At 40.4% G+C, this 27,747-nt stretch overlaps 11 protein-coding genes across 11 annotated transcripts; 4 read left to right on the top strand and 7 right to left on the bottom strand.

The window, feature by feature from the left end:
* Positions 1–585: 585 nt before the first annotated feature.
* On the top strand, positions 586–2,025 carry EAE97_006087 (uncharacterized protein; the record flags this gene model as incomplete). Its single annotated transcript, XM_038876600.1, has 3 exons — positions 586–1,038; positions 1,106–1,588; positions 1,707–2,025. The coding sequence occupies 3 exons, from the start codon at positions 586–588 to the stop codon at positions 1,761–1,763; spliced, it is 993 nt and encodes a 330-aa protein (XP_038732307.1). The 3' UTR covers positions 1,764–2,025.
* A 255-nt stretch (positions 2,026–2,280) lies between these two features.
* EAE97_006086 (uncharacterized protein) lies at positions 2,281–3,232 on the bottom strand (the record flags this gene model as incomplete). Its single annotated transcript, XM_038876599.1, has 3 exons — positions 2,281–2,353; positions 2,416–2,842; positions 2,926–3,232. 3 exons carry the CDS (start codon positions 3,230–3,232, stop codon positions 2,281–2,283), a joined length of 807 nt encoding a protein of 268 aa, XP_038732306.1.
* Positions 3,233–3,933: 701 nt separating this feature from the next.
* On the bottom strand, positions 3,934–4,693 carry EAE97_006085 (uncharacterized protein; the record flags this gene model as incomplete). Its single annotated transcript, XM_038876598.1, has 2 exons — positions 3,934–4,278; positions 4,367–4,693. The coding sequence occupies 2 exons, from the start codon at positions 4,691–4,693 to the stop codon at positions 3,934–3,936; spliced, it is 672 nt and encodes a 223-aa protein (XP_038732305.1).
* Positions 4,694–5,994: 1,301 nt separating this feature from the next.
* EAE97_006084 (uncharacterized protein) lies at positions 5,995–7,715 on the bottom strand (the record flags this gene model as incomplete). Its single annotated transcript, XM_038876597.1, has 6 exons — positions 5,995–6,354; positions 6,408–6,494; positions 6,555–6,782; positions 6,838–7,056; positions 7,210–7,285; positions 7,345–7,715. 6 exons carry the CDS (start codon positions 7,713–7,715, stop codon positions 5,995–5,997), a joined length of 1,341 nt encoding a protein of 446 aa, XP_038732304.1.
* A 988-nt stretch (positions 7,716–8,703) lies between these two features.
* On the top strand, positions 8,704–9,663 carry EAE97_006083 (uncharacterized protein; the record flags this gene model as incomplete). The annotated part of the gene is made up of 2 exons (XM_038876596.1): positions 8,704–9,175; positions 9,236–9,663. 2 exons carry the CDS (start codon positions 8,704–8,706, stop codon positions 9,661–9,663), a joined length of 900 nt encoding a protein of 299 aa, XP_038732303.1.
* Positions 9,664–10,454: 791 nt separating this feature from the next.
* On the bottom strand, positions 10,455–12,035 carry EAE97_006082 (uncharacterized protein; the record flags this gene model as incomplete). The annotated part of the gene is made up of 6 exons (XM_038876595.1): positions 10,455–11,334; positions 11,388–11,617; positions 11,670–11,784; positions 11,842–11,894; positions 11,944–11,982; positions 12,033–12,035. 6 exons carry the CDS (start codon positions 12,033–12,035, stop codon positions 10,455–10,457), a joined length of 1,320 nt encoding a protein of 439 aa, XP_038732302.1.
* Positions 12,036–12,431: 396 nt separating this feature from the next.
* Positions 12,432–14,264, top strand: EAE97_006081 (uncharacterized protein; the record flags this gene model as incomplete). The annotated part of the gene is made up of 5 exons (XM_038876594.1): positions 12,432–12,479; positions 12,536–12,587; positions 12,638–13,293; positions 13,342–13,461; positions 13,542–14,264. The coding sequence occupies 5 exons, from the start codon at positions 12,432–12,434 to the stop codon at positions 14,262–14,264; spliced, it is 1,599 nt and encodes a 532-aa protein (XP_038732301.1).
* A 460-nt stretch (positions 14,265–14,724) lies between these two features.
* Positions 14,725–16,629, bottom strand: EAE97_006080 (uncharacterized protein; the record flags this gene model as incomplete). Its single annotated transcript, XM_038876593.1, has 1 exon — positions 14,725–16,629. The coding sequence occupies one exon, from the start codon at positions 16,627–16,629 to the stop codon at positions 14,725–14,727; it is 1,905 nt and encodes a 634-aa protein (XP_038732300.1).
* Positions 16,630–20,544: 3,915 nt separating this feature from the next.
* On the top strand, positions 20,545–23,603 carry EAE97_006079 (uncharacterized protein; the record flags this gene model as incomplete). Its single annotated transcript, XM_038876592.1, has 6 exons — positions 20,545–20,655; positions 20,729–20,805; positions 20,849–21,152; positions 21,225–21,848; positions 21,934–23,104; positions 23,208–23,603. 6 exons carry the CDS (start codon positions 20,545–20,547, stop codon positions 23,465–23,467), a joined length of 2,547 nt encoding a protein of 848 aa, XP_038732299.1. The 3' UTR covers positions 23,468–23,603.
* Positions 23,604–23,733: 130 nt separating this feature from the next.
* EAE97_006078 (uncharacterized protein) lies at positions 23,734–24,270 on the bottom strand (the record flags this gene model as incomplete). The annotated part of the gene is made up of 1 exon (XM_038876591.1): positions 23,734–24,270. One exon carries the CDS (start codon positions 24,268–24,270, stop codon positions 23,734–23,736), a length of 537 nt encoding a protein of 178 aa, XP_038732298.1.
* A 758-nt stretch (positions 24,271–25,028) lies between these two features.
* On the bottom strand, positions 25,029–26,800 carry EAE97_006077 (uncharacterized protein). The gene is made up of 3 exons (XM_038876590.1): positions 26,436–26,800; positions 25,929–26,383; positions 25,029–25,850 (listed from the first exon to the last, which is right to left on the bottom strand). Exons 2-3 carry the CDS (start codon positions 26,190–26,192, stop codon positions 25,170–25,172), a joined length of 945 nt encoding a protein of 314 aa, XP_038732297.1. The 5' UTR covers positions 26,193–26,383; positions 26,436–26,800; the 3' UTR covers positions 25,029–25,169.
* Positions 26,801–27,747: the final 947 nt, after the last annotated feature.

The raw sequence follows: 27,747 nt of genomic DNA, 5'->3' as shown, positions 1-27,747 counted from the left end.
GTTAGCCCTCAAACTAAACTGTGTATAACGGTGGGCATGTGACGAAGAATTCAAATGGATTTTCGGAAGTCTCCATATTATCTTGAACCTATAAAGTATATAATCCTTCAAGCGAAGTCCTTTTCTCACTAGTCAATACGTGGCATCCGCGTAAGATCCACTAGCCTCCCAACTCCCGTTCAAGCGAACCGGATAAATTGAGGCAAAATCACGAGTTCATCAACTTCATCATTTCCCGGCCCGTCATTTCCTAGTATTAATATCAAATCTCACATATGCACCCCAGATAGTTCAACGATAATCTGGGGAATTGTGTAAACACTTAGGTTAGACGGCATTGATTACTGGAAATGTCTGGGCATACTTGGAGTTTTGCAGGGTATATTTCTAGGGTGGTTTGATAGTTTGTATTCACTATTTTTTAGTATAAATGGGTTGCCCCGAGATTCTTATATTGCCTGTACAATTAATGTGCGTTCTCTTCTTTGCTCAAGTACATTCCAGTCCGACTTTCAAAAAGTGCAGGGCTCTCCAGCTTTTTTTGTAAAAGGCATACTGCAACAAACTCACGCAAGCTTATTAACAATGAGGGCCAATCTCGTTCTCTCTGCTCTTTTCTCCTCTCTTCTACCCGCACTCATCCACGCTCAAGCTTCCGGAAGTGGTACAACAACCCGTTATTGGGATTGCTGTAAAGCATCCTGCGGTTGGTCCAAGAAAGCTACTCTAGCCACTGGTTCCAACCCGGTCAGTTCCTGCGACATCTCGAACAACCCACTCACCGATTACGATGCTGCCTCTTACTGTGCTTCTTCCTCTGGTACTGCATTCATGTGTGGCTCACAAACACCTTGGGCAGTCTCAAATACACTGAGTTATGGCTTTGCAGCTACGACGATCTCAGGTGGAACGGAGGCGAGTTGGTGCTGTGCTTGTTATCAATTGACATTTACTAGCGGACCAGTGGCTGGTAAACAGATGATTGTCCAGGCTACCAACACAGGTGGAGATTTAGGAAGTAACCAATTCGATCTTGCTGTATGTTTACATTCTCCTCACCCAATCACTCAAACACATGAACATCTCACTAATGCTCCCCTACCAGATTCCCGGTGGTGGGTTCGGTATCTTCGACGCCTGCACACATCAATACCCATCAACACCCGCATCAGCGTGGGGTGCCCAATACGGCGGTCTCTCCAACCGCACCCAATGCGCCTCACTCCCCGCCGCCCTCCAAGCTGGCTGCTACTGGCGCTTCGATTGGTTCCTCAACGCCGACAATCCTGCCATCACCTTCCAACAAGTCGCATGTCCCGCTGCGCTCACCGCTAAAAGCGGTTGCGTACGTGCCAACGACGCCATCAACGAGACCCCCACAGGTCCAAGTGCAGTCCCTACCTGGGCGAGTTCAACCGGCGCGGCTGGCTCTACATCTTCAACAACTGCGAGCACAAGTAAGAGCACGAGTGTGGGCGCAACGGCCAGTACGAGTTCGACCACCACCAGTGCTGCAAGTGGCGGAACGGGAACGCCCGTCGCGCGTTATGGACAGTGTGGTGGAACTGGATGGTCGGGTTCTACAGTTGTGAGTTGAGAATTTCTTTTTTTGCGTCTTGGATTTTGTTAATTGTTACTTGCTGTCTTTTGTTGCTGTTGCTTGTTGGGTATTCTATCGTCATGGCTAATGCTAATCGTTTTTATAGTGCGCCTCGCCTTACACGTGCACGGTTTTGCATGCTTATTACTCGCAATGTGTGTGAGGATTTCCAGGCTTGGAAGAAAAGGGAAAAGGTGGATAGTTATTCGACAAGCGAATGGAGGGATGGATGGCTGGCTGGACAGGATGTCAACATTGTACATATCGCGATGGTTCTCTGTACATATGGAAGTGGCTTTTCAATCATAGTACGATTTTTGATGCTGTGACTTCTGGAATGAAGAATCGGATTTTGGTTTCGGCGGGTATGAACTGATGCTTTGAAATGTTGTGATGGGAAACTTTGTGGTGAAGCTCATGTGATCTCGAAACTACCGTCTAGCCCATGCTCGTCAATGGGGATTTATGTGTTGGTTTCAAGTGACTTTCCTTGTCAATAATAATTCTTCATGGTCCTTCTGCTTACCAACACAAATGAGGTTGTGCGTAACACGATTGAAGTATTGATTCAAGAATTAGGTCATTCGAAATATTCATTACTGGTATGAATCCAGATTATACAGTGATATTATACAAATAGTTGATCCTCCCACAGGCAATCAACACTATCAATTTACTTCCTAGACAATAATATTATCCTCATCATCAGACGGGGTAGCCTCATATCCGTCAACCTTCGAAACATAAGGAGGCCTACAAAAAACCATCAGCAGGCTCCTCATCTTCGTTCCCACCCACAGAATAAGCACACTCACCTAGCCCAATTTCTCAATCCCACCAAGCCCGCCGTACCCACAGCATAAGCTCCCAATAAATTACTCCATCCCGTCTCTCCAATCTGTCTCTGGCCAACCGCCAACGCTACCAAATCATACACTAAACATCCACCGAAAATCCAATCACTGTTACTAGCCAACATACCAAATCCCAATCCTGTGACGATTTTGACAGCGGTTGAAGGACCCTCGTGGTCAAAATAAGCTACAGATCCATTGTGGAGGAGATCCAAAACACCGATTCCGGCGAAAGTTTTGGAAACTATATGGGTAAGGATGGAAGAGGTGGATTGTGTGTTCATAGCTGGTTGACGCGCAAATATGTAGTAGAGTTGGGTGAGGGAATTGATAAGAACGAATATGTTTGCGGTTTTGAGGGAGGCGGAGTTCCAGAAAATCATCCAGGCTGTTTTGGTTAGCATTGGTGTATATTTCCTTTCGTCTAATCATCCCTCCCCCCTTCCATTGTTTTGGAATAGAAATACTCACTAGCAATACACAAATTCCCCACACAATAAAAGGGTACGAAATCCACCATCTTATCTACCTCCTCCTTTTCCTTGATACTTTTCTTCGGATCCAATTTCCACAATCGATATAGCCATACCAATTGGAAGATCTGTTGTGGGAAAAAGAAAAGCGCAATGGCGTATGGTTGAGGAGACCAAAATGAAAGATGCGCATCGTGAATATCTTTCATGTTTGGGGAGGAAAGCATGCCATATTGTTGAGCTGCAAAATCGATCAAGAAGGAGAGAGGGGCGACGTATCGCGCGGTGCTATGGGAAATGCCCATTATGAGTTGAGGGGTGGAGATATTTTGGTAGAGTTGTGAGATTGTGGAGGGGGGGGGGGGGGAATTGGATTTTTGTAGTGAAATCTTACAGTAATAAAAAGATTGTGAAGAGGCAAACAAGAGCAGTGAGGAAACTATATAAATGGTGGTATTTTATGGTATTTTGTTTTACTGGCGATGACGATGACGATGATGATATCGATTTGACAGCTCGCTCGCTCCTTCCGGATAATCCGCCCAAAAGTGATGATGTCAACGATCTAAATAAGTTTTAGGTTCGTCCCGGAGGTTTTGTCCCGCGTTCAATAGTTTAGTTACTACTCCATGATTTAGTCAATTGACCAACTTATAAATTATTTATAACATGGTTTATAATTTATTAGTATACTTTACTTGTTAGGTATAGAGAATCTCATGAATCCGTGCACCCACTGGCGGCCTTGCTTGTATACCTATCTATGGATATGCTTTACCACCCAAAAAACCTAACAAGTTGCGACAAGTGTCCTTCGATTTTGAATAATTGCGTAATGCATGAACATTCGATAGGTAGACAGATACATAATGCCATAAGTGTCAGGTAAGGTTACGTGCTAATTCCGTGAGATTCCTTTAGTCCCGCAATCATAAGAAATTCCTCCACTACAGTCATCTATCTCCCAGAACAGTCCTTCAACCTTCATATCAATCACCAATTTCCTTCACTTCGTACTAGGATTGGGACTAATAGTATTTTCTGGAAACTTTCTGAAAAGATCACCCAAGTGGTCAATTGGCGCTGTCAATAATCCAACAACCGTTTCGAAGGGTGGTTTGCTGGGAGCACTGGGATGGCTACGGCTAGGCACAAATGCCTTGGTGCGACCAAAAGATTTAGCGATAGCTTGGGATTCGTTATTATCAAGGGCTGATTCGAGAGCGGGGAGATCGTTGCTTTCCTCGCCTTTGATGTGCTCATTGAGGTTTTTCATGAGTGCATCGAGCGTAGGAATCAGGTCCTCATCTGATGGTTTGAGTTTCTGGAGTTTGTAGAGGGCTTCCTTGACCTGCAATTTCTGTCATTACCTTTTTCAACTATGCCAACTCAAAATGCACTCGCTAGTGCACACTGCTTGCAGAGGTAGAGAAACATACAGTTTGATGTTCAGCACGATCTTCATCGGCCATCTTCTGACCTTGCACACCAAGGTGTTTTGCAAACGCAGGATAGACTACCAATTCCTCTCCGATGGAGTGACGAGCCAATTCCCACGTAAATTGGTTCTGCCAGCGTGCTCGTGTGTCATCATCCGTAGCTTGGCGGATTTCATCCGCGTATTGTCTGATTTCTGCATGGTCCTTGAGGATTGCGTCGGTGATGGTGGTCATAGTTGCGCGTGTTGTTATACTTTGTCGCTTGATCGAAGATAATATTGGAGCGGGTCGACTTGCTGAGCTGATTGCTCGTGTGAGAATGTTCATCTCTGAAGGACTATGTAAGAGGTATGTTGCAAAAATTATGAGCATTCTGGCAGAGATTGGAAGGTTTAAGTATTGAAGGCGATGATGCTATTGCCAAGATATGAGAAATAGTGCTATGTAGTACGAACACGTTTAGTTACGTAGTGATATCTAATTGCAATTTTTCATTGGTAAATGTTTCACCAAGTGATGATATAGGGACCCAGAATTAATGCATTATGACATGTATGGAAACATATCACTTGCTATTAGTATTCATATGAACGTTGAAATCTAGATACTCAGTTGACGTTTGTATTGTTAATTGATCGCTTTGATTGGCCCGGAGATTCTGTTCCTGTCTCGTTAACTGCAGATGGATGGAAAAGTGCGGGGTGAACGAGAAATGCATTCTTAGATTGTTCGCTAAGTTACATACCAATCTTCTCTAAACTTAAACCGGTACTAAGCCCTGCGACGTTTATCAAGCGCTTTATTTGCTTTGCGAAGACCACGAATTTCAGTAGTCAAAGGTGGATTCGCATGAGCTCGAAGCTCTGTACCCTTAGCTAAAGCTGCAACTGTCTCGAATATAGGTGTAGGTGAACTGCTTTGATGGCGTGCAATTCGACTTTTGACTAAAATAGATTGAGAAAAAGTTTCAGTAGGATTATGAGGTGTTTGACATTGCCATATTTCAGGATCGGTTGGGGTTGATCTACTTGACCGAGTCGTTATTCGAATATCTGCTTTGAAAATACAACTTCAAGAGGCTCGGTTTTGATAATATCGGTGATATGTACCTTGATAAAATTCTTGATCTATCGACTAAGTCTACATTGAGATAAAAGTGGTACATATACTGATATAATACACGTACTGATATACTATATTATGTTTCTTAGAAATCGTATATATTAAAATCCAAGACGTATATTTATTTATATCGATCGACCTCGCCTCGCGTCTCGTTCGCTCATTCATGAGGGGAAATAAGAGGGGTTAATTCTGTGGAGACCGAGATCGTCGAGATAAATCGATAGACCCTGTCAATCATTTGTCTACTGGTGGTTTATTTAGAGAGCTAAAATTGTAATCATTACATGTATGTGAAAGATCTAAATATGATATATGAAAATTAATACAGGTTTGATTGATCAGCTTCTGATGTGCTTTTTGTCTCTTTGGTCTGGATAGTGCAAATACTGTGGTTTATACTAGACTCAAATGTCAAATCCTTCATGATGTCATCGTGAGACATTCGATACCGCGTTGAATCCGATCCGACATCACAACGAATTTAGTACTATCGTGAAGTTTTCTTAAACACTACTCAACTCAATCCTCATCGGCCCTAGATCACTAGTATCCCTTCCGCTTCCTGATACCACGCCTTCCGTCTGTGTCTCCACACCTACCAAGATCGGTCCCTTCAATAATCTCCTCAACCTCATCTTGCCATTCATCTTTCCACCAGCATTTTCATCATTGATGCCCCCCTTCGTCGTGAGTCTTTGGAACCCAGCTTGGATGTCCTCTAAAGACCTCAATCGCGTCTCTGGCATCCAGATAGCCATTACAAAAACGGCTAGCAATGAGAAGCCTCCAAACATAAAATAAGCACCATAACTAGAATGAGCCAGAAAAATCGGTGTCAAGAATGCCACCAACCAATTTGCGAACTAGACAGCCATCAGCCAATCATCTTCATGTCATCATGTATTCAAATACTTACAAAGTTCACCCCCTGAGCCAAACTATTCGCCTCATTTCTAGTCTTCATAGGTTGAATCTCGCTAGCATAAATCTTTCCTATGACTGCCTATGTCGCACAATACGTCAACGCAAATATAAAAATGAAAACCACGACGATCCAGCGTACAACCCCATAGGGATGAACAGAATCCGAAAGATATAGTGCGCCGATAATGAACATCGACGAGGATAGTATGCTACTGCCAACAAGACCGGATGTACGACGCCCCCATCGATCGACGTAAAGGGTAGCTGGGATGGTGATGGCGACCATGAGTATGGCACTCACACCCGAAGCGAGAAACGTGGACGTTGTCCCGGGTAAACCCGCAGTTTCGAAGAGAGTTGGTGCGTACTATTTCGTGTCAGTAAATCTGTATTCTAGAAAATCTGTGAAGGTGATTGCACACATATAAAACTCCGTCAATCCCACTTAATTGCAACGCCCCCAACAAGAAAACTGCCAAGAAAGTTCTGCTCCTATACTCTTTCTCGAAAATTCTCAAGAAGCCCCTGATTCCCTTCTTCACATCCACAGCAACTGGAACTGGAACCAAAATATCTTTCTCTGCTTCTTCTTTCTCAATCCCCAATCTTCCTAGTGCCCGTAATGCTTCTTCCCTTCTCCACTTGTGAAGCAGCTATCTTGGCGAATCTGGCAAGCAAGCACAGAAGGCTGCGAGGACGACAGCAAGTAACGATTGGATAATGAATGGTGCTCGCCACGACATCGATGACTCCAAACGGGCAGAACCAAAACAAGTAAATTATCCTGCGCAAACACCAGCTGTGCACATGAATTGTGGTAGCGAAACGAGCATTCCTCGCGATGCACATGGAGCTGTCTCAGTGATATATCTAGCATGATGTTAGAAATACTACAAATCATTAAATTCCAGTCCCTCAATCAAACTCACACACTAACACACCCCAACCACAAGCCCTCACCTAAACCAGCGAGTGCTCTTCCCGCCAACAGAACCCCCAATCCATCTGCACCAGCTTCCATTCCCGTTCCGAATGCAAAAATAAGCGATCCAGCCATAATCACATAAAGATGGCCATTTCTCTCAGCCAGTTTACCACCGAAAATAGAGGGCATAGCTCCAGTCATCATGATTAATGAAACTGTGAAACCATGGAGTAGGGGCGATAGATCTCCTATTTTTGAGGTAAAAGATGGCATACTTGTGATTGCACCGATGGATCCTGTATCGTAGCCATTGGGGAAACCACCCAGAGAAATAAGAGAGGCAAAGATAGTGTAACTTTTAGGTTTTGATAGCATGATGGGTTTGAATGAGAACATGGGGATGGATCAATATTGACTAACAAACTTGATAGAAGTTTTGATGAGAATAAAATGAAACAGGACATGAGTGAATGATAGCTCCTTTTGGAGACATCATCAAATATAAGAGATTGCGATATTCTTTTATGACGATGTATTGAAACCGGTGATTGTATCGACACGCCCTTCGCTCGTCAAGCCCTTCACTTGTCAAGGCATGTAAGATCTGACATCTATGATCGGGAAAGAACATCCAATCCCATCATTTGCCATAATTTCGCTGCTGCCTGTATTACCGGTGAATCAACGTCTTGTGCTCTGGTAACATTCTTCCACTCACTATATATAAATCTGCAAACTAACCAGAAGAAGAAATTTATAAATCAAATTCATGAAAAGAAAAGAAAAGAAGGAGGATACATTAGTACTACATTCATCATCGAACCATTGGAGGAAACCAACCACGGGCTGCCTTTCCGTGAACTGGACTGCGAATAGTTGGTCTCGATGAAGGAGATAGAAGATGCACATTGTAAACTCAATGTGCGGATTGAGAATACGACGTATTGCTAAATTTAGTACTTGAAAAGAGCACGCGAAACTCCCCTCGTGTGAAGTGCACTGAGTAGGTAAGTACTACTTGGTCATTATTACTTCTACCTCAATAGAAGGTTCATCACGTGTGTAATAGATCCATGGTTTAGGTAGACTTGTTAGTAAATAAGATTGAATAGAATTGCAATTAGGCATCAGGTTTCTAGGGAATCCTTTATGAAAATCCGATGTCCCTGATTGATGGTCGTTATTGCTCAACCCATCAGGCCGCGTAGACCACAACAATTTTAATGATCCAACTAGTCCCCTCAAATCTGTGTGAGATGATTTATATCCACACGTCTTTTGATACTGGTGAATTTATTTCATTATAACATTTAATTATTTGCTTTTCCAATCATCAAGCTCACCACATCCCAATTCCATTTAAATGTCTACCAACCTCAAGATTCGTGCCAGTGACCTTCCAGGTGGTAGAGCGTCCTCGATGGACTTTCTTAATTCTTCATTTTTTCAAAATGAACGTGGCCAGTGTTTGCCCGCACCAGCAGAAGTTTTCGCATTATCTGGCGACGGGCCGAGGGAATCCCGACCTCCTCCTGTCATTTTCGAACACTTGAATCTTCTTGTTAAATTTGGTCGTTATGTTAAGATTGCTGAAGCACAGTGTCTTTGGATCATCAAAAAGGATCTTGGGGGTGAAGTTCCTGTCCCAGAAATCTATGGATGGAGAACTGATGGGGATTATGTGTTTATATACATGGAGTTGATACGAGGAGTCACATTGAAACACCAGTGGGATTCCATGAATGACTCTGACAAAACTAGTGTTTGCGAACAGCTAAAGAAGATAGTATCATCGCTGCGGAGCGTGGAGCAAGATCCTCAGGATCCTTTCATCGGTATGTTATTGAAATACATGAAGACTTTAGCACCGTTCTCAATGTCTAACTTCTTCATAGGCTCTCTCAGTCGGGGTCATCTTTCAGATATCATACTTGAGAACCAACCTCCTGGCGGCCCATTTGCAATTATTGAACAATTTAACGACTACTTTTCTTCACTACCCTGGCTTCCTTTTACGCTCCCGGAGAACTTCAAGGACCCTTGGAGAGAGCATCTACCAGATGACGGGTCGATTAAACTAACGCATGGGGACTTGAGTCGAGGCAATATCATCATTTCCCCTGCAACGCCGCCTCGTGTGCTTGCAATCATCGACTGGGCTCATTGTGGATGGTTTCCTGACTATTGGGAGTACTGCAAGGCAGCTCATATGTGTTCGTATGAAGGAGAGTGGCTGAATGAATGGATCCCGACCTTCCTGACTCCATGGGTTGAGGTGTACAGGCTTTTTAATGAATATGCATATGTGATGGGAGCTTTCTGAACTTGAATGCCTTTTCTCTATACTAACTAATCTTGGGCTGATGCTTTCGGGATTTTAATCAGAATCAAGACTGTCTAGAGTTAGTCTTTTCGAAGAATATTCTTAACTATATCTAAAAAGTCATTTTGGGACCGAAGTGAACCATCCGTTATCTTGAAGACGGGAGGGTTGGCGCAAACGTCGAATTCCGGGATGAGTTCTCTTGCAGTCAATTCATGGCATCCCAAGATTCGTATAGTATTGCTATTTTCTCATGAATTAATCCTACAGTTTCCTTTTCCAAGTTGAACGCACATTCTTTCAACCCCAAACTCGAGCTTTAGCCAATTCCTAACCTGTGTTCTTATTAACCATTCAGCTGTATTAGCTTCGATAGCAAACATAATAATAAGCCGTTTGCCACTACTCGAGGGTACCATTTTAAAAGGGAAAATATGAGGATCTAATATTGTTAAGACAGAAGAGACAGGAAAAAGAGGACGCAAAGTATGCGACTTTGTGATCTTTATTTGCACGTCTTGCGTGTATATTGATACAGCAAAATTTGTTTTCTTTCAACCGAATTTCCGACAAATCAAGCAGTAATCTAAAACGAACCAGTACAGATAAGAGCACCGGAATATCCCTGAAAATCTGCAAATGTGAAGAGTTTAAAATCTCATTGCTTGTTGCTCAACTTTTGCGAAGTGGATAATTGTTTTAAACGAAGTGGTCATGAATATTTGATTCATTAATGCTATCTTGTACACCAACGCCAGCTAATATACACCCCGCTAGTCTTTACCAGACTTCTAGTTGTATTGCATATAAGTGGCAGTGGAGTTGAACTTCAAGTTACCCTTGATGACCTTGTCAACTGCGCTCAAGAAATCCTTTTCTGTCGCGACCTTTCTTCTAGCACGAATGGCAAACATTCCTGCTTCTGTGCAAACACTTCGAAGTTCAGCACCGGTAGAGTTAGGGCAAAGACGTGAAATCAATTCCCATCTAATGTCTCTCTCGACAGACATACTCTTGGCGTGGATTCTGAGAATGTTTGCTCGTCCCTCAAGATCTGGTAGCGAGAATTCGATCTTTCTGTCGATACGTCCAGGTCTCATCAACGCGGGATCCAGGGTAGAAGGTCTGTTTGTAGCGAACATGACCTTGATATTTCCTCTCGCGTCGAATCCATCAAGTTGGGTAATCAATTCCAACATGGTTCTTTGGACTTCGTTGTCTCCTCCGGCACCATCATCGAAACGAGCCCCTCCGACTGCATCAATCTCATCGAAGAAAATGATACAAGCCTTCTTCGTCCTCGCCATTTCGAACAATTCACGAACCATTCTAGCACCCTCTCCGACGTATTTCTGCACCAACTCACTACCAATAACTCGAATAAATGTAGCATCGGTTCTGTTGGCGACAGCTCTAGCGCAAAGTGTTTTTCCAGTTCCTGGAGGACCATAAAGTAAAGCACCTTTGGGTGGGTCGATACCAAGGTTGACAAATCGTTCTGGTGATAACAGTGGCATTTCGACGACTTCTCGTAGCTTTTCGACCTGTTCCTTGCAACCTCCAACATCACCATATGTAACATCAGGCTTCTCCTCAACTGTCATCATCGTAACGCTAGCATCGATCTTCGGAGGTAAGGGTAATAAGATTTGGTACTTGTTGCGGTCGACACTATTTGAGATAGGATTAGCTTTGTAGATAGTTTGAGATCGTATTCCGCATACCCAACTCTCATTCCTTCCTCAATATCTGTAGGACTGACACGGTCGCCAAGGTTCACAACGAATTTCGCGATCTGCTTAACGTTGATGACATATTTGCTCTTTTCCGTATCCTTCTCGTCTTGGATAATCTTCGTACATCTTGCAACTTGTAAAGGTTGCTCTTCTGACATCCGTTGTCTATCTGCTGCTACATCCCACAAATGAGGTGGCGCCAATCCGGTATCTGATTCCTGTTGGAAGTTTAGGCCCTGCTTGTGTATGCCATAAATTCTGATCTCCTACCTTTACGCCAATCTTCTCATTCACACTTGTTTGCTTCTCTTTGATCTGTTGTTCGAGTTTCTTTAGCGCGGCGCCATATGGAGCTGCGCCATAGGTTTTCAGGACTTGAATATCTCTACGTTTCGTTAAATACTGAAAGTACGCGGTAGTGCGATGACCTGGATAACCTTACTCATCTGATAAAGGTGTGATCTTCTTCTCCTCAACCTCGTCGTCGGCGAAGTCCTACGAACTTGTCAGAAGGAGTCCTGGCAGCTTGGATAATAATATATACCTTCTTATAGTTCTCCCAGTTTTGCCCCTTTGCGCTGACCTTCGAGATTGTTAGTCAAATGTATAAATGCCAGACAATGTAATACGAACCATGATGAGAGCTGAGTGACGAAAGGTACGATGTTGTAAGGTTGTGTTTTAGCTGAAGATTTGATGGGTGAAGTTTCGTGGAATTGGTCTTTTGCGTAGAGATTAAAAATCCAAGGGTAATGTTATATCCTAACCCAAGTTCCTTTCAATGTGGTGGAGAAAATGTGATTGTGAGGAGTTTAGTTTGCTGTGTTGATAATCCTCCCATAGCTCTTAGGTATCCAAAGGTACGTCGGCGTTGCTTGATAAGCTAGTCCAAGATAAGGTTAGCCGATTTTTCAAAATTCGAAATCTCAAGACAGACGCGCAGTAGGAGAAGAAACGCGACGACGTCACTTCTTAACATATTCTGAGATTAAACGTTCCAGATTTCCTACAGCCAATATCAGATACTTCAAGATGGCTCTTACACAATCAGCAGGAAATTCTACCAACAATGCCTTTAAGGTGGGACATTTAAGTAGCTTAGAGGGGTTGTTCAACATAGCTAATGTGGTCTATAGGACAAGGAAAAGCCTATGGCTGTTCGAAATGCCAACATTCTGGCTGCCAGAGGTGTGTTTGGAAAAGTCAAATCATGCGGAAGTAAAGCTGACAAAATACAGCTGTCGCAGATGCATGCAGAACCTCGCTCGGTCCTAGGGGAATGGACAAGATGATTCAAGACGGCAAAGGAGGAACACTTATTACAAACGATGGAAGCACCATGATGAAGAGTATGGCAGTTATGCATCCTTCTGCGAAGATGTTAGTCGACCTTTCAGCAGCACAAGATGTAGAGGCTGGAGACGGAACTACCTCAGTCGTAGTTATTTGTGGAAGTCTATTGGGTGCTGCAGATAAATTACTAGGAAAGGGAATCCATCCTTCAGTTATTGCCGAATCGTTCCAGAGAGCTGCTGCAGCTTCAGTCCAAATTCTACATGATATGTCGGTTCCAGTTGCTCTCAGCGACACCGCAACTCTTTTACAAGCCGCCAACACATCACTTTCTTCCAAAATCGTTTCACAATACTCAAATCTTCTCGGCCCTATGGCAGTAAACGCTGTCACAAAGACAATCGATATTAAGACTGCGGAGAATGTGGACTTGAAGAACATCAGAATAGTCAAAAAGTCGGGAGGTACCATCGAAGATAGTGAGATGGTTGAGGGAGTTGTTTTGACTCAGGGCGTCTTGAAGAACGGAGGTGGACCTATCAGAATGGAGAAGGCAAAGATTGGACTTATTCAATTTCAACTTAGTCCTCCAAAGCCTGATGTAAGTCATTTTGAGAAACTATAAATCGTATACTGCTAACGTATTCAGATGGAAAATCAAATCGTTGTCAACGACTACCGACAAATGGATAAGATTTTGAAAGAAGAGCGTACATATTTGTTGAATTTAGTTAAAAAGATCAAGAAGGCGAAGTGTAACGTTTTATTGGTATGTTATGTTGAATTTCTTTCCCGAAATATCTTTTTGGTCAACCTATTTATCACAAGAGTGCTAACAACAACCTTTAGATCCAAAAATCTATCCTCCGTGATGCTGTTAATGAACTCTCCCTCCACTTCCTCGCCAAACTCAACATCCTCTGTATCAAAGACATCGAGCGTGATGAAGTAGAATTCATCTGCAAATCCACCGGCTGCAAACCTATCGCCGACATTGATTCTTTCACCGAAGATAAACTCGGCTCAGCCGACCTCGTTGAAGAAGCCCAAACTTCCGGTTCCAGACTTGTCAAGATCACCGGTACAAAGAGCGCAGGCAAGACCGTCTCCATCGTCTGCCGTGGCGCCAACTCCCTCATTCTCGACGAAGCCGAGCGCAGTCTTCACGATGCTCTTTGCGTCGTTAGATGTTTAGTCAAAAAGAAGGCATTGATTGCCGGTGGAGGAGCTCCAGAGATCGAAATTGCATCGCAATTAGCACAACAAGCACGAGAATTAACCGGTACCGAAGCTATTTGCTGGAAGGCATTCGCTGACGCCATGGAAGTAATCCCCACCACTCTTGCCGAGAATGCAGGTCTCAACAGCATCAAAGTCGTCACCGAATTACGCCACAAACATGCAAACGGAGAGAAGAATGCAGGTGTCAGTATCAAGAGTGGAGGTGTCAAGGTTGATATTGCGGATGAAAATGTATTGCAGCCACTTTTGGTCAGCACGAGCGCTATTGAATTGGCGGCTGAGACGGTGAAAATGATTTTACGTATTGATGATATCGCTTTATCCAGATAAAATGTCCGTATCTAAAGCAGAAATTTAAGGAAAAGTTGATGATTATGATATGAGGTGTATATTAATGCCTGATGGCGAGTGGGATATCATTATAGAGATAGATATTTCGCTTAACCCCTTATGGCATCAGCTTTAATGAATGAATCATGATCGTCCTAAGGAACCAACATATATTTATTGGTGCAGATTGAAGCGATTTGAACCAGTGACATGAAAGGTATTTGAATACCTGTGAATTATGAAACGAATGCCCAAGTTTTCAAGTAGAGAGCCCTGGCTTCTGTTTCTGTTGTGATCAAAATGTAGTGTAATTTCTATTCATATGTACACTCATTGATCATCCCAGGGAGTATACAACCTTTTCTCAAGGCTTCAGAGAGGCCTGTATAACAATCAACCTCTACTCCTACTTGCGTTCTATATATTCCATCCGTTTTCCTTTCCCCTCCCACTCCCAAACTTATTTAACACCCACAACTACCAAATTTCTCGGACTCATTCCGTATTCAAAAACTCCCTCTACCCACGCATCTCTACATTCTCCTCTCTCCATCGCCTCTCGCAAAAACACGTATCGATCAACTACAATCATTGACTCTATAACCCCAGCACTAAACGCCATCAGTGACCAAATGATACTGAGTTCTTTCTTCCTTGCCAAATATTGAGACTCGTAAGCCTGGATCTCGGCATCGGTGATATGGCCGACTTTTGCTTGGACCATGGATGAGACGTCGGAGCGGGGGACTTGTGGTTCCTCGGCAGAAGAAGCTGGGGCGGCGGTTAGTTTTTGAATCGCGCCTCGCACGTAGCTGGTGAAGGATTCATAGCAGGATTTTCGGAGGGAACCGATGATGATGGGGGTTGTGGTGATGGGCTCCTGTTCTTTGTCGTCACAGCATTCTGTCGTGTTGCACTTTGCGGAAGTGGAAGTTCGTTTGTCGAGATGGTCGGAGGTGTCTAACGGGATGGCTTGTACAACACCGTAATCTAGGAATAGCTTTTGGAGTAAGGCGCGATAGAAGTGGCGCGTGAAAAATGAATCACTGTCTTTGGCGGTCCAGTTTGCGGGTGCTTGGACACCCATCATTCGAGAAGTTATGTTGAGTGTGATGCCGTGTTCGTTGTATGTTGATAGGCGGTTAGACATGGGAAAGCCGTGGGGATCTGATTCGGAGGCTGAAGAGGAAGAAGGGGGTGGAAGATTCAGAGCGCGGAGATTGGGACGGAGGAGAGGATGTTTGTAGGAAGGGGTGTTGAGTCGTTCGGAGAGTAGATTGTAGCAGCAGCCTACGATGGCTATAGCGTGAACCGAAGGATTGAGGAGGAGAGAGCGGATTCCATGATGTGAGAGGTTGCCGCAGGAATGGATGGATATAGCCATTAGATTTATTTCCGAGGGTATTGCTTCCGAGACGCGGGATAAGATATCTTCCTTAGCAAGAGCAGTAGAACCGGGCTCCGAAATGATGTTGAGATCACTATCTGGGGCTGCAATCTTCAAATCCTCAATTTGAGACACTACATCCGATAAATCTCCATCTTCGACTCGATGTTCCACATATTGAATATATCCCTTTCCAATAGCTGGGGTATAAATCGTCTGTAAAGCCCTCGCCGGTCGTAAATCTGCCTCTTCATCCCTATCCACTTTCCCTTCTGCTCTTTTAATCTTTCCTACTTCTCCCATAACCTTCTCCCTGAAAACCTTCTTATTCCTCATAACTTTTTCCCTCTCCGCCATCCCCGCCAAAATATCCATACTCTTCGCCCCCTCAATATTCCCCCCCTTACTCTCCACCGCCACAATCCACCTATTCCACGGCGGACTCGCCAACGTTCTCCCCAAATAGTTCTGCCCACTCCCAAAATCCACAAAATGCGTGATTTCCTTTCCACTCTCCTCCTTCACCTCATCCGCAACCCGCGTTACATAATCCGCAAAATTCGTCACCTCGTGTATTTTCTTCGGAATCATACCCACAGCCACATGTCTAGGTAATTTCCTAGCACTGAGATTCTTCTTCTCCACGCTTCGGATTAGTGAATACTTGCGGATATTGAGGATATATGTGATGAGAGATTCTGGCGGCGGATTGATCATATCACGTGCCAATGAAAGATCATCCCGCATGAGCAAATCTAGAAAATCCATCGAGGGATAGTCGAGTAACCAGGCGCGCCATTCTTCGGGGAGAATCTTATGATAGAGACTTGGCTCTCTGATGAAGAAATCGAGGATATGAACGCCTCCGCATAGGGTTTGGAAAAGGGTAGAGGTGGTTGCAAAGTTTAGGAGTGAGTCGACGTATTCATCTGCGTTAGAAAAATCATCTGGATATGGAAGTGGTTTTTCTGGAGGCATTGTAGGGTTTGTTGAAGATGTTTTTCTTTGGTTTCTGATTTTCTTTAGGAAGATTATATTAACCCTTGAATTTTTTTTCGATATCTTTTTTCGATATCTTTTTTTACATTGATACAAACACAATGTGCGGCTAGTGTTAAAATTCACGAGCCTCATCTTCCTTGACATTTTAAAATTTAAATACATGCAATATAATATCACTTCATCAATACATCATCAATACATGTATATATCTATCTAAGCATCTAAACCTACATATCTCATCGTTTCCGAGATCTTTATAATCATAATTATCATTGTTTCATTCGCTAACGTAGTTTAACACCGAGTGGCCCATATCACCAAGTGGCCCACTTTCACCTCAATTTACACTTTCAAATTCATATTATTCAATAATAATTAAATTAATTAATTGAAATTATTAAGAATTTAATAATTTAGAATCTATTACATTATTTTGATAGATTCTTGCATTATATCCTATCTTTCCATATTTACTATAATATTAATTAGAAAATACTTTTTTATTAGAATTTCTTTTTTTTTGATATTTGTTATATTAAATCTGAATATTAATTTCTTATTGAAATAATATATTAAAAATCTTTTATCCAATAAACACTCCTCCTTAACATAATTAAGTTTTTTTTACACATCAACACTTACTTAATACTTTATTTGCTACTCAAAATATACAATTCTTTACATTTAAAAGTATATTCTTATAAATTAATCTCTTTATACCCTTAGTTAAAGTTAATACAGTTTTGAATATAAATATAGAAAAGCTTAATTAATAACAAATTATTCGAAATTTAATTAATATTGATTAAAAAAAAACTTCAATTAAATTACAAAGGGTTTAAAAGATTTATTAATTTAAATTGAAAAAAAAAGAAATAAATATATAAATTTGAATATTTAATTTTGAAAATACAGCTTTAAAATTAAATAGAATTAAATCTATTCCTCAAAACCCTACTTTTATATTCTAAGAAATAATTGATTCTTAATATATAGTTTTGAAAGTTATAAAGAATTTAACCTTCAAAATATAATTAATATATACCTTAATAAATTTATTGATTTAAACATTATATAAACATTTCAGATTATTAAAACAGCCAATATTAAATAACTGAATTAAATAACTTAAATATAATAATAAATTTAGATATATAATATCATTCTCTTTATAATATACTTGAAAAACTATTAATTCATAGTTTTTATATCCATCTAATATCAACATTCAATATTTGCCCTTTTTTCAATTCTTAATATACTTATCGAAATATTTCAATTATTTTAAATCTATCTCATTATTTGTTTATTTATTAGATATAGATTTAATAATCCATTCCATAAAAAGATTAGTTTTAATATATTAATTGGAAAAATAAATCTATCCTTGAATTATTAGAAATAAGGAAATAGTTTCATTTTTTGTATTTCCATATATTATTACTATAGTCTATTTTCGATTGTCTAATTATACTGATTTATTTCTACCACATCTCTTAGCATTAATAACAACTATTACTATATATATAATCCCTATTATAAAGTTTATTTTATCGAAATTATAAAAATCGCTATCCAAAATGCTATATTTCACTCACATATTCACAACCAATTAAAACCACTTTTCAATAAACTTAGAATCTTTGTAAAAAGCTCTTTGAAAGTTATAAACACAATTAAAACACATCTTTAATTCAATTTGATGTTTTATAAATCAATATGTCTAAAGCTTTTTAATACATTTCACACCCCTCAATTCAAGAATATAATTTGCTATATCTTCTATATTCTTTAATTTAAATAAAAATCCTTTTAAATTTATATCAAATATATATTAAATAATTATTTTTTCTTCTAATTCTATAATCTTATAATTATTAACTTGAATTTCTATATAAAGAAATAAACCTTTTATTTTATATCGAAAAGTTATACAAAGGATATTATAAAATATAACAATTTTTCAAATACTTAATTTTTTATTTTTATAAATAACTTCAATAATAAAGAATATATAAGCTTTTTAATTATTCGAATTTATTATAGATTATTGATAAAACATATATTGAAAAAGAAAGATGTAAATTGAGGTGAAAGTGGGCTACTTGGTGATATGGGCTACTCGGTGTTAAACTACGTTATATCTTTTATAAATAATTATTAGAAATTATTGTATCAAACAGTGTTTGAAGGACTTCAATCCATTATTATTAATTCAATTTTTACCTGATAGCCAAGTAAGTGCATCTTGAATCATGATCCTACATATTATATTATTAATCACTTAAAGAGTTCTGGTATTTATCTCGTGGTAAAGGTAAGGTTAAATAATGAATGACATCTCAAAAAAGCTTAATTGTGTTAACCGATATCCCTGCATCGTGCACGACCCTATATCTTGCACGCTTTAATTTATTGAATTAAAAATTGATTATAAATCCAAAACTGTTTATAATAATACTAAAATTTATAAAAAATAGATTGAAGATTAATGAAATATAATAATAAGTTTTTGATAAATTTGAAATATTAAATAGAATATTAATCGATTTTAAAAAAATATTTTCAGTATTTAATAATTTAATAAAAATTTAGATTATACATTTCTATGATTAAAATAACGTTTTTCGGATTCTTTATCTTATTAATATTGAAAAAATTTGAAATTCTGACAACAATATAAAAAATTAGTTTTAAATCTAATTTTCAAAATATGTATAATATTTAAAAATAAAAGAATGTAAAAATCTTTTAAAATAGTTTAAAATGTTTTGTTATAGATTTACAAATTGCAAATTATTATAGATTTTAATTAGAAAAAAGCATTTTTATATTATTAGAAAAATATATAATTATAATAATAATAAATTATATAAAATAATAAATAATTAGGAATTATAACTTAATTCTATTATAAGTTCATCTATAAAAACAAAAAAATAATAAATTAAAAATGAAAATATTCTAAGTTTGTAATAATAAATCGATTTTTTAGGAACAAAATAAGAATATTATAAATCTATATTTAAAGAATTTTTTTTAAAACAAAAATCCTCAATTTTTAATATTCTCTAAATTTTTATAGAAATAAAGTCATTTAATTTATATCTTCTGTTTTTTTTAATACTCAAATTATTCTATTATTAAAATTTTTTAAAAAATCTGTTTTAAAACAATCTGAGTAGTTAATTATAAAGTCGAATATTTAATTTTAATAATTTTTTTATAATTAATAATATATATATATATTTAATAAAATATAATTATTTTAGTTTCTAATCAAAATATCTATAATACTATTATATAATTAAAAAAATTAAAAATTATTTATAAAATACTTGCTATATAATTAATTTATTTAAAAATATTATTATAGAAACTTAAATAATATATTGATATAATATCAAATTTATAATATAAAACTTACTTTTTTCAATTCTTTATATTAAAATATATTCAAATTAATATAAAAAAAAATTGAAAATCAATTTTTTGCTATTTCTATTAATAAATAAATTAATATATAATATTTTTATACTAATAATTTTAATATTGAAATTGTATTATATATAATAATTATTTTTATATTTTAATTACTTTATAAGAAATAAATAGTAATATAATATATTATATATAATTATTAATAAAATTCAATGATTCATTGATTATATATTGAATTTAGAATATCTTTTTTAAAAGAAATAAAAGTGTGCACGATACAGGGGCGTGCGCGATGTAGGGATATCGGTTAATCGGTCCCAGAACTAAGGTTACCCCCTTCCTCTTCCCACCCACACGGAAGTTTGACCCTCTATCTGGTAGTCAATACTTCAAATTATGAACTCGATCACTCAAGTTTAAGGTCATATACGCAATAATCGCTTGGCTGCCATGGATCAAGATACTGATCCCTCAAAAAATGGAGTCTCCACCACTACTCAGACTCCGTCATCTGGCGGCTGTCGACATGCCTGTGATCGTTGTCAGAGGCAAAAGCTTAAGGTTTGTTCTATTCCTGGATAAGTAGTTCAATCATGCTTCAAAATGCTGGGAATCACATGCTAAAAACATCTAGTGCGATATCGAAAAACCATGTCTATTATGCGTTCGCTCAGGGGCTTCATGTGTAACTACACCGTCTGGAGCTTCAAGGTATGTGCTGTACAAGCTTATAGATTCTATGAAAGCTGACCAGAACGCTCGTTGAAAGAAAATCGAAGCAGACTCGAAGAAAAGCGGCCCGGAAAAGTACCACTGCCCCTAGTACTTTGGGGACGCCCTCGGCCACCCAAAAAGAATGGGACTCTGGACCGTCAAATTCGCGAACTAAAGATTTTCTAGATCATCCTCAACCCCCTAATCAAGGAGAAAAGGGCATATATTCAAGTCCAGCCCTGTCAAACTTACTGCATGATGATGACACAGCATCTCGACAAACTACACCGTTCCCCGCGCCAGATAAGTATGCTGAGATGTCTACGATTGGACTTACAAGTAAGGTAAGTAAACACTACATTTGAGAGGATCACCCTTTCGGCAACCTGTAAGATCTAATCGCTAAACATGGACAGCTCTTTCATATTCACAAGCAAGAATCAATCAATTCTTCAGCAGAAAGCTATAGTACAAACGCTATTCCCGGCGGAGACTTCGTAAATACCCAAAACAAAGATCGCCAGACAATCGAGTCAGTTAGCTTAGACTCGCTATTTCCAGGGTTTGCCTTCCCACCACGGCCAGTTTGCGATTTTCTTTTAGAATCCTACAGAAAGTCGGTGCATTGGTTTATGTTGCTCTTCCACGAAGCTTCCTTTGAAAGCGAGTACAAGGAGGTGATGGATAGTCAAGCGGCTAGTCCCCGTCAAATTGGAAGCGTTGTACTTTTCCTAATGGTATTTACCATGGGGGCGCGGTACACGACTAATGAAGAAGCTTTGGAAGTCTGTAGGACGCATCTGGATCTAGAGGCATTTCAGCAGCAAATGCTCAAAGAAGTTCAAGCACATCTCTTTGATGTTATCGATATCGGTGGAATTGAGTCGGTCCAGGTTTGTGTTTTGCTAAGTTCATTTTACATGTACAATGGTAGACCAAACCTAGCTCTGGCAATTTTGGGAGCAGGGATACGAAGCTCACAGGCAATTGGACTACACAAGGAGTCTTTGTGGGGACCTCTCACCGAGACTGTGAAGGAGGTTCGTCGCCGCACATGGTGGGCACTGTATGTTTATGATAGGTAAGTCTAGATTCTATATATTATTAATTCTCTGAATGTCGAAGTTCTTTTGTTATGTTACAACTAAATCTTCTCTCAAGTTCTCGTCGATTACATATGGGCGGCCCTTGTCCATCAACGATTCTGATTGCGATGTGCGCATGCCTGGTAATTTGAATGATGCCTCCAGCGTCCATCCATTGTTGGATTCTCTAGAACTTCTGGATGCGGATTCTTCAACTCAAGTCACCTTAAACTCGTACCATCGATTCAAATTTGCTTTGTATAATATTGCATCTCCTATTATTGGTGACATTTATAATTTAAAAAACTCAAATCCCTCAAATATGGCTCAACAAGCTATATCGATTAATACAAATCTCGTGAGGTGGTTTGACCGGCAGCCTCCAGAACTAAAGCTGGAATCAAACACGAATCTCGATGTTAGCAATCTTTCAGCTTCCGAGGTCAAGGTATGCAGGTTGTTCCAGCTACAAGCTCTTGTGTTGCAGCTAGCATATGATAATATCCAAATAATTCTTCATCGGCTATTCCTTCGATACAACCATTGCTTGGCTGTACTTCCTACATCTGCCACGTCTCATTTACTTCCCACAAGCTTGGAACAATGCAGGCATTGCGCCAGGCGAACTTGTAACATTTCACCGCGCTACGCAAATCTTCTCCTGGCTGCTCGAGACACTCATGCTGTTGCATATGTCGCTATTCAGAATTTTACTGCAGGGGTCACATTAGGCATGGTTGCCCTATCCGACCCAGGTTCGGAGCAAGCACAAGATGCAAAAAGAGGGGTGTCGAATTCAATATCCCTCCAGAGAATGCTCGCGGTATCATCCATCGTTCCATTACAAACGGTGAAGGTTTTGGAGCAGCTTTTCCGGCTCATATTCAAAAAAGAAATGGAGATAATGCTTGACGGTCCTCCATTAAATCTGGAGACTGGCAAAGTCGCTTCCAATTTTCCGCAGCGTGAGCAAGAAATCCATCAGCTACCTCGTCATCCTGTGCAAAATAAGGCAACACTGCCGAGATCTCCGCCGCTGCAGACTTCACAAAGCCTTGTGATGGATCCTGTGCAAGCTTCCCGTCAAGATGGGGACAGACAGCCGCAAGCAGCGGAAACGAGGCTAGCGCAAGAAGTTGGTATTGGAATGGACTGGAACAATTGGTCTTTTGATGCAGGAATTGATAATGCCCTCGAGTCAATCCAACAAGGTATTTTAGACTCCATTCCATAGCCTTTGTTATCTGCCTCTTGTTCCAGATGTCATTTTGCTTTTAAAAATAATTCGCACCGAGCTAACATTTTGACTCATAGTTCTCTGGCAAAACTCACATCCGGTAACAAGTTCAGAAACATTTTCTATGAACACCACTGGTTTATGTGGCAATACATGTGGACCACAAAGACAGGTAGCGGTTGAAGACTCCAAAGATCCTATCACTATCCCACCGGAAGAAGTTCAATCTTTCGACATAAACGAGACTTTAGGGCAGAGTTCCTGCGACCTATATGGGCAGTGTTGGATGTGGAATTGGGATCCCTCTGTTGGTGATAAGGGACCCAATTTCGGGTAAGCAAAGGCTTGCCTACCTATTGGACGATTGGAAGAAAATTTGAACTCACGGGAACGAACTATTGTAATCGAATATCCTATTTTCTTTTCGACGCTTTCGCAGTTGTCATGTTAAGATCACTCGCATCAATTTGTTATTTTCGGGAGATTTAATTGTACCCAGGTATCGAGCTGTTATATGAATACATATAATACAGGTGAATGAGGGCAATTTGCAGTGATGACAGCGCGATCTTCGATGTTCCCTTTGGGAGGAATATTCTATGCTCACCTCACAAACTGATCGACAAAATCTGCGCCCAACCCAACCTTTTCATAATGTGCTTTTGCGCTCGAAAGCTTCGAGAAAACATCCTCCACCCCCACCGGATTACCAGCGGGATCAACATAAATATAAGCACCCGTAACATGAAACAGCGTAATCATCTCCTCCACTCCCTCCGGCACTTCTAATGTATGGATATCCCCCGGCGGCTCAAAAGCATGGCTTCCTTCGGTAGCCCACCAATCATGCTCCAGATAATGCCATTTTCCCCGCAGCGTCGTCGCATGCACAGGACCGGAATTCCGATGTCGTGAAAGAATCCCAGAGCGACGCACTCGTAGGATGTTGACGAAATAGCCCTGGGAAACGCAGAGCACGAGCGGACGAAACCAGACGTTGGGGGCCTGTGGTACCCAGAGCCTCTCGTCGCAGTCGAAGGAGAGGACGTTGGGGATTATGAGGTCCGAGGCGACGTGTGGGAGGGGCTCGCCTTGGTAGGGGATTGCTTCGGTGTCTGGGCGCGCGTGGGAGGTGGTCATGGTGTTTTGTGGAGAGGTGCTTGGTTCTAGGGAATGCTTGATTTTTTTTCTTTGAAAAGTTTGTTTGATTAAATCTGTATTTGAATCTGCTACTTGATATATCAAAGGTTTTCTCCTCTATATAAATTCCCTTCAAAAATCCCTGCATCTGATCTCATATTTGAGCAGATTTACTCTGTAAAGTGATCTTCGCTACCCGGTGGACACTAGACACTAGACCTTCCACCGGACTCTATACTGAACTAGCGGAGAAGAATATCGAGGCTCATCATATAAAATATACAGCTATCTCTTCTCGATATCGATATTGATCTCTTCGATAGAAAGAAAATCAATTTGTTCTGTAGATTATCAAATGTGTTCTAACTCCTGAAATGTTTATTGCTTGAGATTGGAAGCAGGTAAACCCGATTCTGATGCCAGAAAACATTCTATCTATGTAATTCTCTACTTTGCAGATACCTTGTCGGAAAAGTTGGAAAAATAGGTATTATGCACTTGATTCTCTACTTATATATTTGTGATAATGTATTTTTGGTAGGATGAAGTATTTGACGGCTTGTGAATAATGTAAGTCACTATGATGCTATTTTATGTACATCTTGATATCTATTATTTGGAGTGATTCGACTGCTTTTTTGCGGAAGAGCCGTTCGAAACTATTGGGACGAGAATGTACCCATGTCAAAGTTGTTGATATGGATAGTATATAAAGTGAACGAATGAAGATGTTTTCGATGAATATTCAGCCGGAATTTACTTGAAAATATTATCCATCTATTTTTAATATTTACTATTGTTCTATCTTATATGATAGCTACACACCATGAACCACCAAACTCGAAAATTTCCATCCAACCAATTGTATCAACTCCAATAAACCCATTCTTCCCTACAACTTACAACGACGCCGCAATCGTAGTCTCGAAATCTTCCGGCTCGCGCCCCAACAACTCCCTCAACAAAGGTGACACAACCGCCGCCTCATCTCTACGGAACGCTTCAAAAGCCGTCGTCCAAAGCATCGAAAGATCAACTCCATGATATGTGAAATTTGGTGGATTCTGCGGCTGCTTCGCAAATTCCTCATTGGAAACCTGACGAATGCGCACATCTTTCTTTGCAAGCTTTCCGAGAATCTGCACTGTCTCCTGCAGAGTGAGGATTTTTGGTCCGGAAAGAAGAACCGTTTGAAGACGGTACTTGAATCCCGCGGGATCCTTCACAAAACGAGAGAGAAGCTCCGCAGTGCCCTCACCGAGCTCTTCTCGCTTGACCCATGCGACTCCCGGTGCGGATCCATCATGCGGAATGCAGATCTCGTCGACGGGATTCTTGAGGTCGAAAAATGAGGTATAGAGGGGATAAGATTCAGAATAGAGTCCCTCGCGCACAATCGTGTATCCGAAACCGGGATGGGTGCGCGTACAATTTTCGAGGTATTTTTCGGTGTCCAAGTGGGCGCGCATGACGTGGGCAACGGATTCCTGGCTACTTTCTTTGCCGGCGAATCCTAGAGAGCCGTAGAAGATGTATTTGACGCCGCTGCGGAGAGCGAAGTCTATGGCGGTGCGGTGACGCTGTGATTCGTTAGTTCGGGCTCTGGAGATGGAAATAGAGTGGTGGGAATGGGTAGCCCACCGAACTCGGAAACTTACCTCTGCTCGATGCTCATATTCTATTGATGCGTAGGAAATGAGGAAGAGAGTATCGATTCCTTGGAATGCATCTTTTAGGGAATCATTATCGTCATAGTCTGCTTGACGAACATCCGCGCCGGCAGATTTAGCAGATTCTAGTTTTGCGGGATTGCGCGCGACAAAAACTAGATCGTGGGCTGGGAGACGGGGAAGCAGATGCTTGACTGTGCTACCTCCGATGCCTCCTGAAGCGGGGAAAACACCAACTTTGTGACGAGACATCACGTGATCGTTCTTGAGAATAATGGTTTGAGATGATTGAAAGTAGTGGATTTCAGAGAAGCAGAAGATCAATGAAATATGTAATTGATTAATCGAATAATTTGTGGAATTAGGGGTAGCAGAAGAGCTGTAGTTATAACTCTTTTAGCGTAGAAAATGGTCGGTCATCCAACCTTTAGAATTCGGGTGTGCTTTGAAATCAGATATTGAAGGAAAAATTTCGACGGATGAAGAGAAACTTACAAAAGTCGAGCTACATACTTGACGTCATGTCAATTAATGTGGAGTATCTCATGGAACAAATATTCTATACCATCTTTATTATACACTCCATGAAGACACTGAATCATATTTTCCCTATTGAACAGCCAAGTATTATACAGCAAGTAAAACCCTAAGGTTAACTATGCTCTGTGAGGAATTCAAGCTGAAATAAACTTTGGACACGAGGAAAATAAAGTTAGCTGCCGAGCTAGAGCTTAGAAGCTAGAGACATATCATCACGTTGGCTAAGGCTTTCTCTACAGATGTGTGAACTTGCATGTTTCTCCAAACCTTCAATTTTTTATCACAGTAAGCGAGTGAGGCTGATGTTGTTTTCCTCTTTCGCTTTCCGCCATTCTAGCGACCTTTGAGATTCCGAGGCTTTGACGTATCTGAAGGCTGAGAACCTAGTAATAACGAGTATGGCTTCACCTCCATGCGTACCTATTGAACGTAAGTATGCTATGCTATGTTCTACTCTGCCTGCTCTGCTCTGCACCTATCACATAACTGTCGACTAAAAAGCGGGGGAACGAGGGGCAAAAGGATGAACGATCATTAAGCAAATAATTTGAAACCTAACCCAGAACCTACCCTATACAAATTCGTACTAGCGACCGAACATCTAATCTAGTTATTCGACCCGTCCCATACCATACCCGTCTTTGTCATCGGAATTGAACATGTTGATAGGTAGACCGGTGAACTTTTCACACTTCCACACTATACTTCTTCATGTCAAATCATCAAAGATCTTCGAGCTATCATCTTAGCCCACCGGAAGTAAATATTGGCACTCTGCCCCACATCGTTAGTTCAACATTTAAGCAGCTAAGTAGTCGGAAGTCCGGTGGACCTCCACATTTCAAGAAGAAGCTGTCTATATACCTACCGCAGAAATGTACTAACATCATATAACATAATGAAATTTGAAGAAGGGAGTTTTCGTCCGGCTTATAAATACAATTTCATGCAAGACAACACAAGATAACACAGAAATTCATGGCTAAGGTATCAAGCTTACTAAGTATGAGGTGTTTATCTCTGACATTGAAGTCTGATACTATCATCGATGGCCTGTCGTTGAGACAATGGTATGATCTGATATGATGCTAACTCGCTACTAGTGGTCGTGGCCATCCATCCGTTTCCACTATAATAAGTTACAAGGTATGACGTATCCCCCGATTGGCTTGAGCACCTTCCTTCTGGACAAGAAAGAGTATTGGCCATGATTGTGCCTACTCGAGCACTCACTCGTAGACGCCATCGTTCCTGCTGTAGAAATTTG

This window comes from Botrytis byssoidea (genome assembly GCF_014898295.1).
Source record: "Botrytis byssoidea strain MUCL 94 chromosome Unknown BBYS_011, whole genome shotgun sequence".
NCBI lineage: Eukaryota > Fungi > Ascomycota > Leotiomycetes > Helotiales > Sclerotiniaceae > Botrytis > Botrytis byssoidea.
This window is presented reverse-complemented; position numbering and strand designations above follow the sequence as displayed.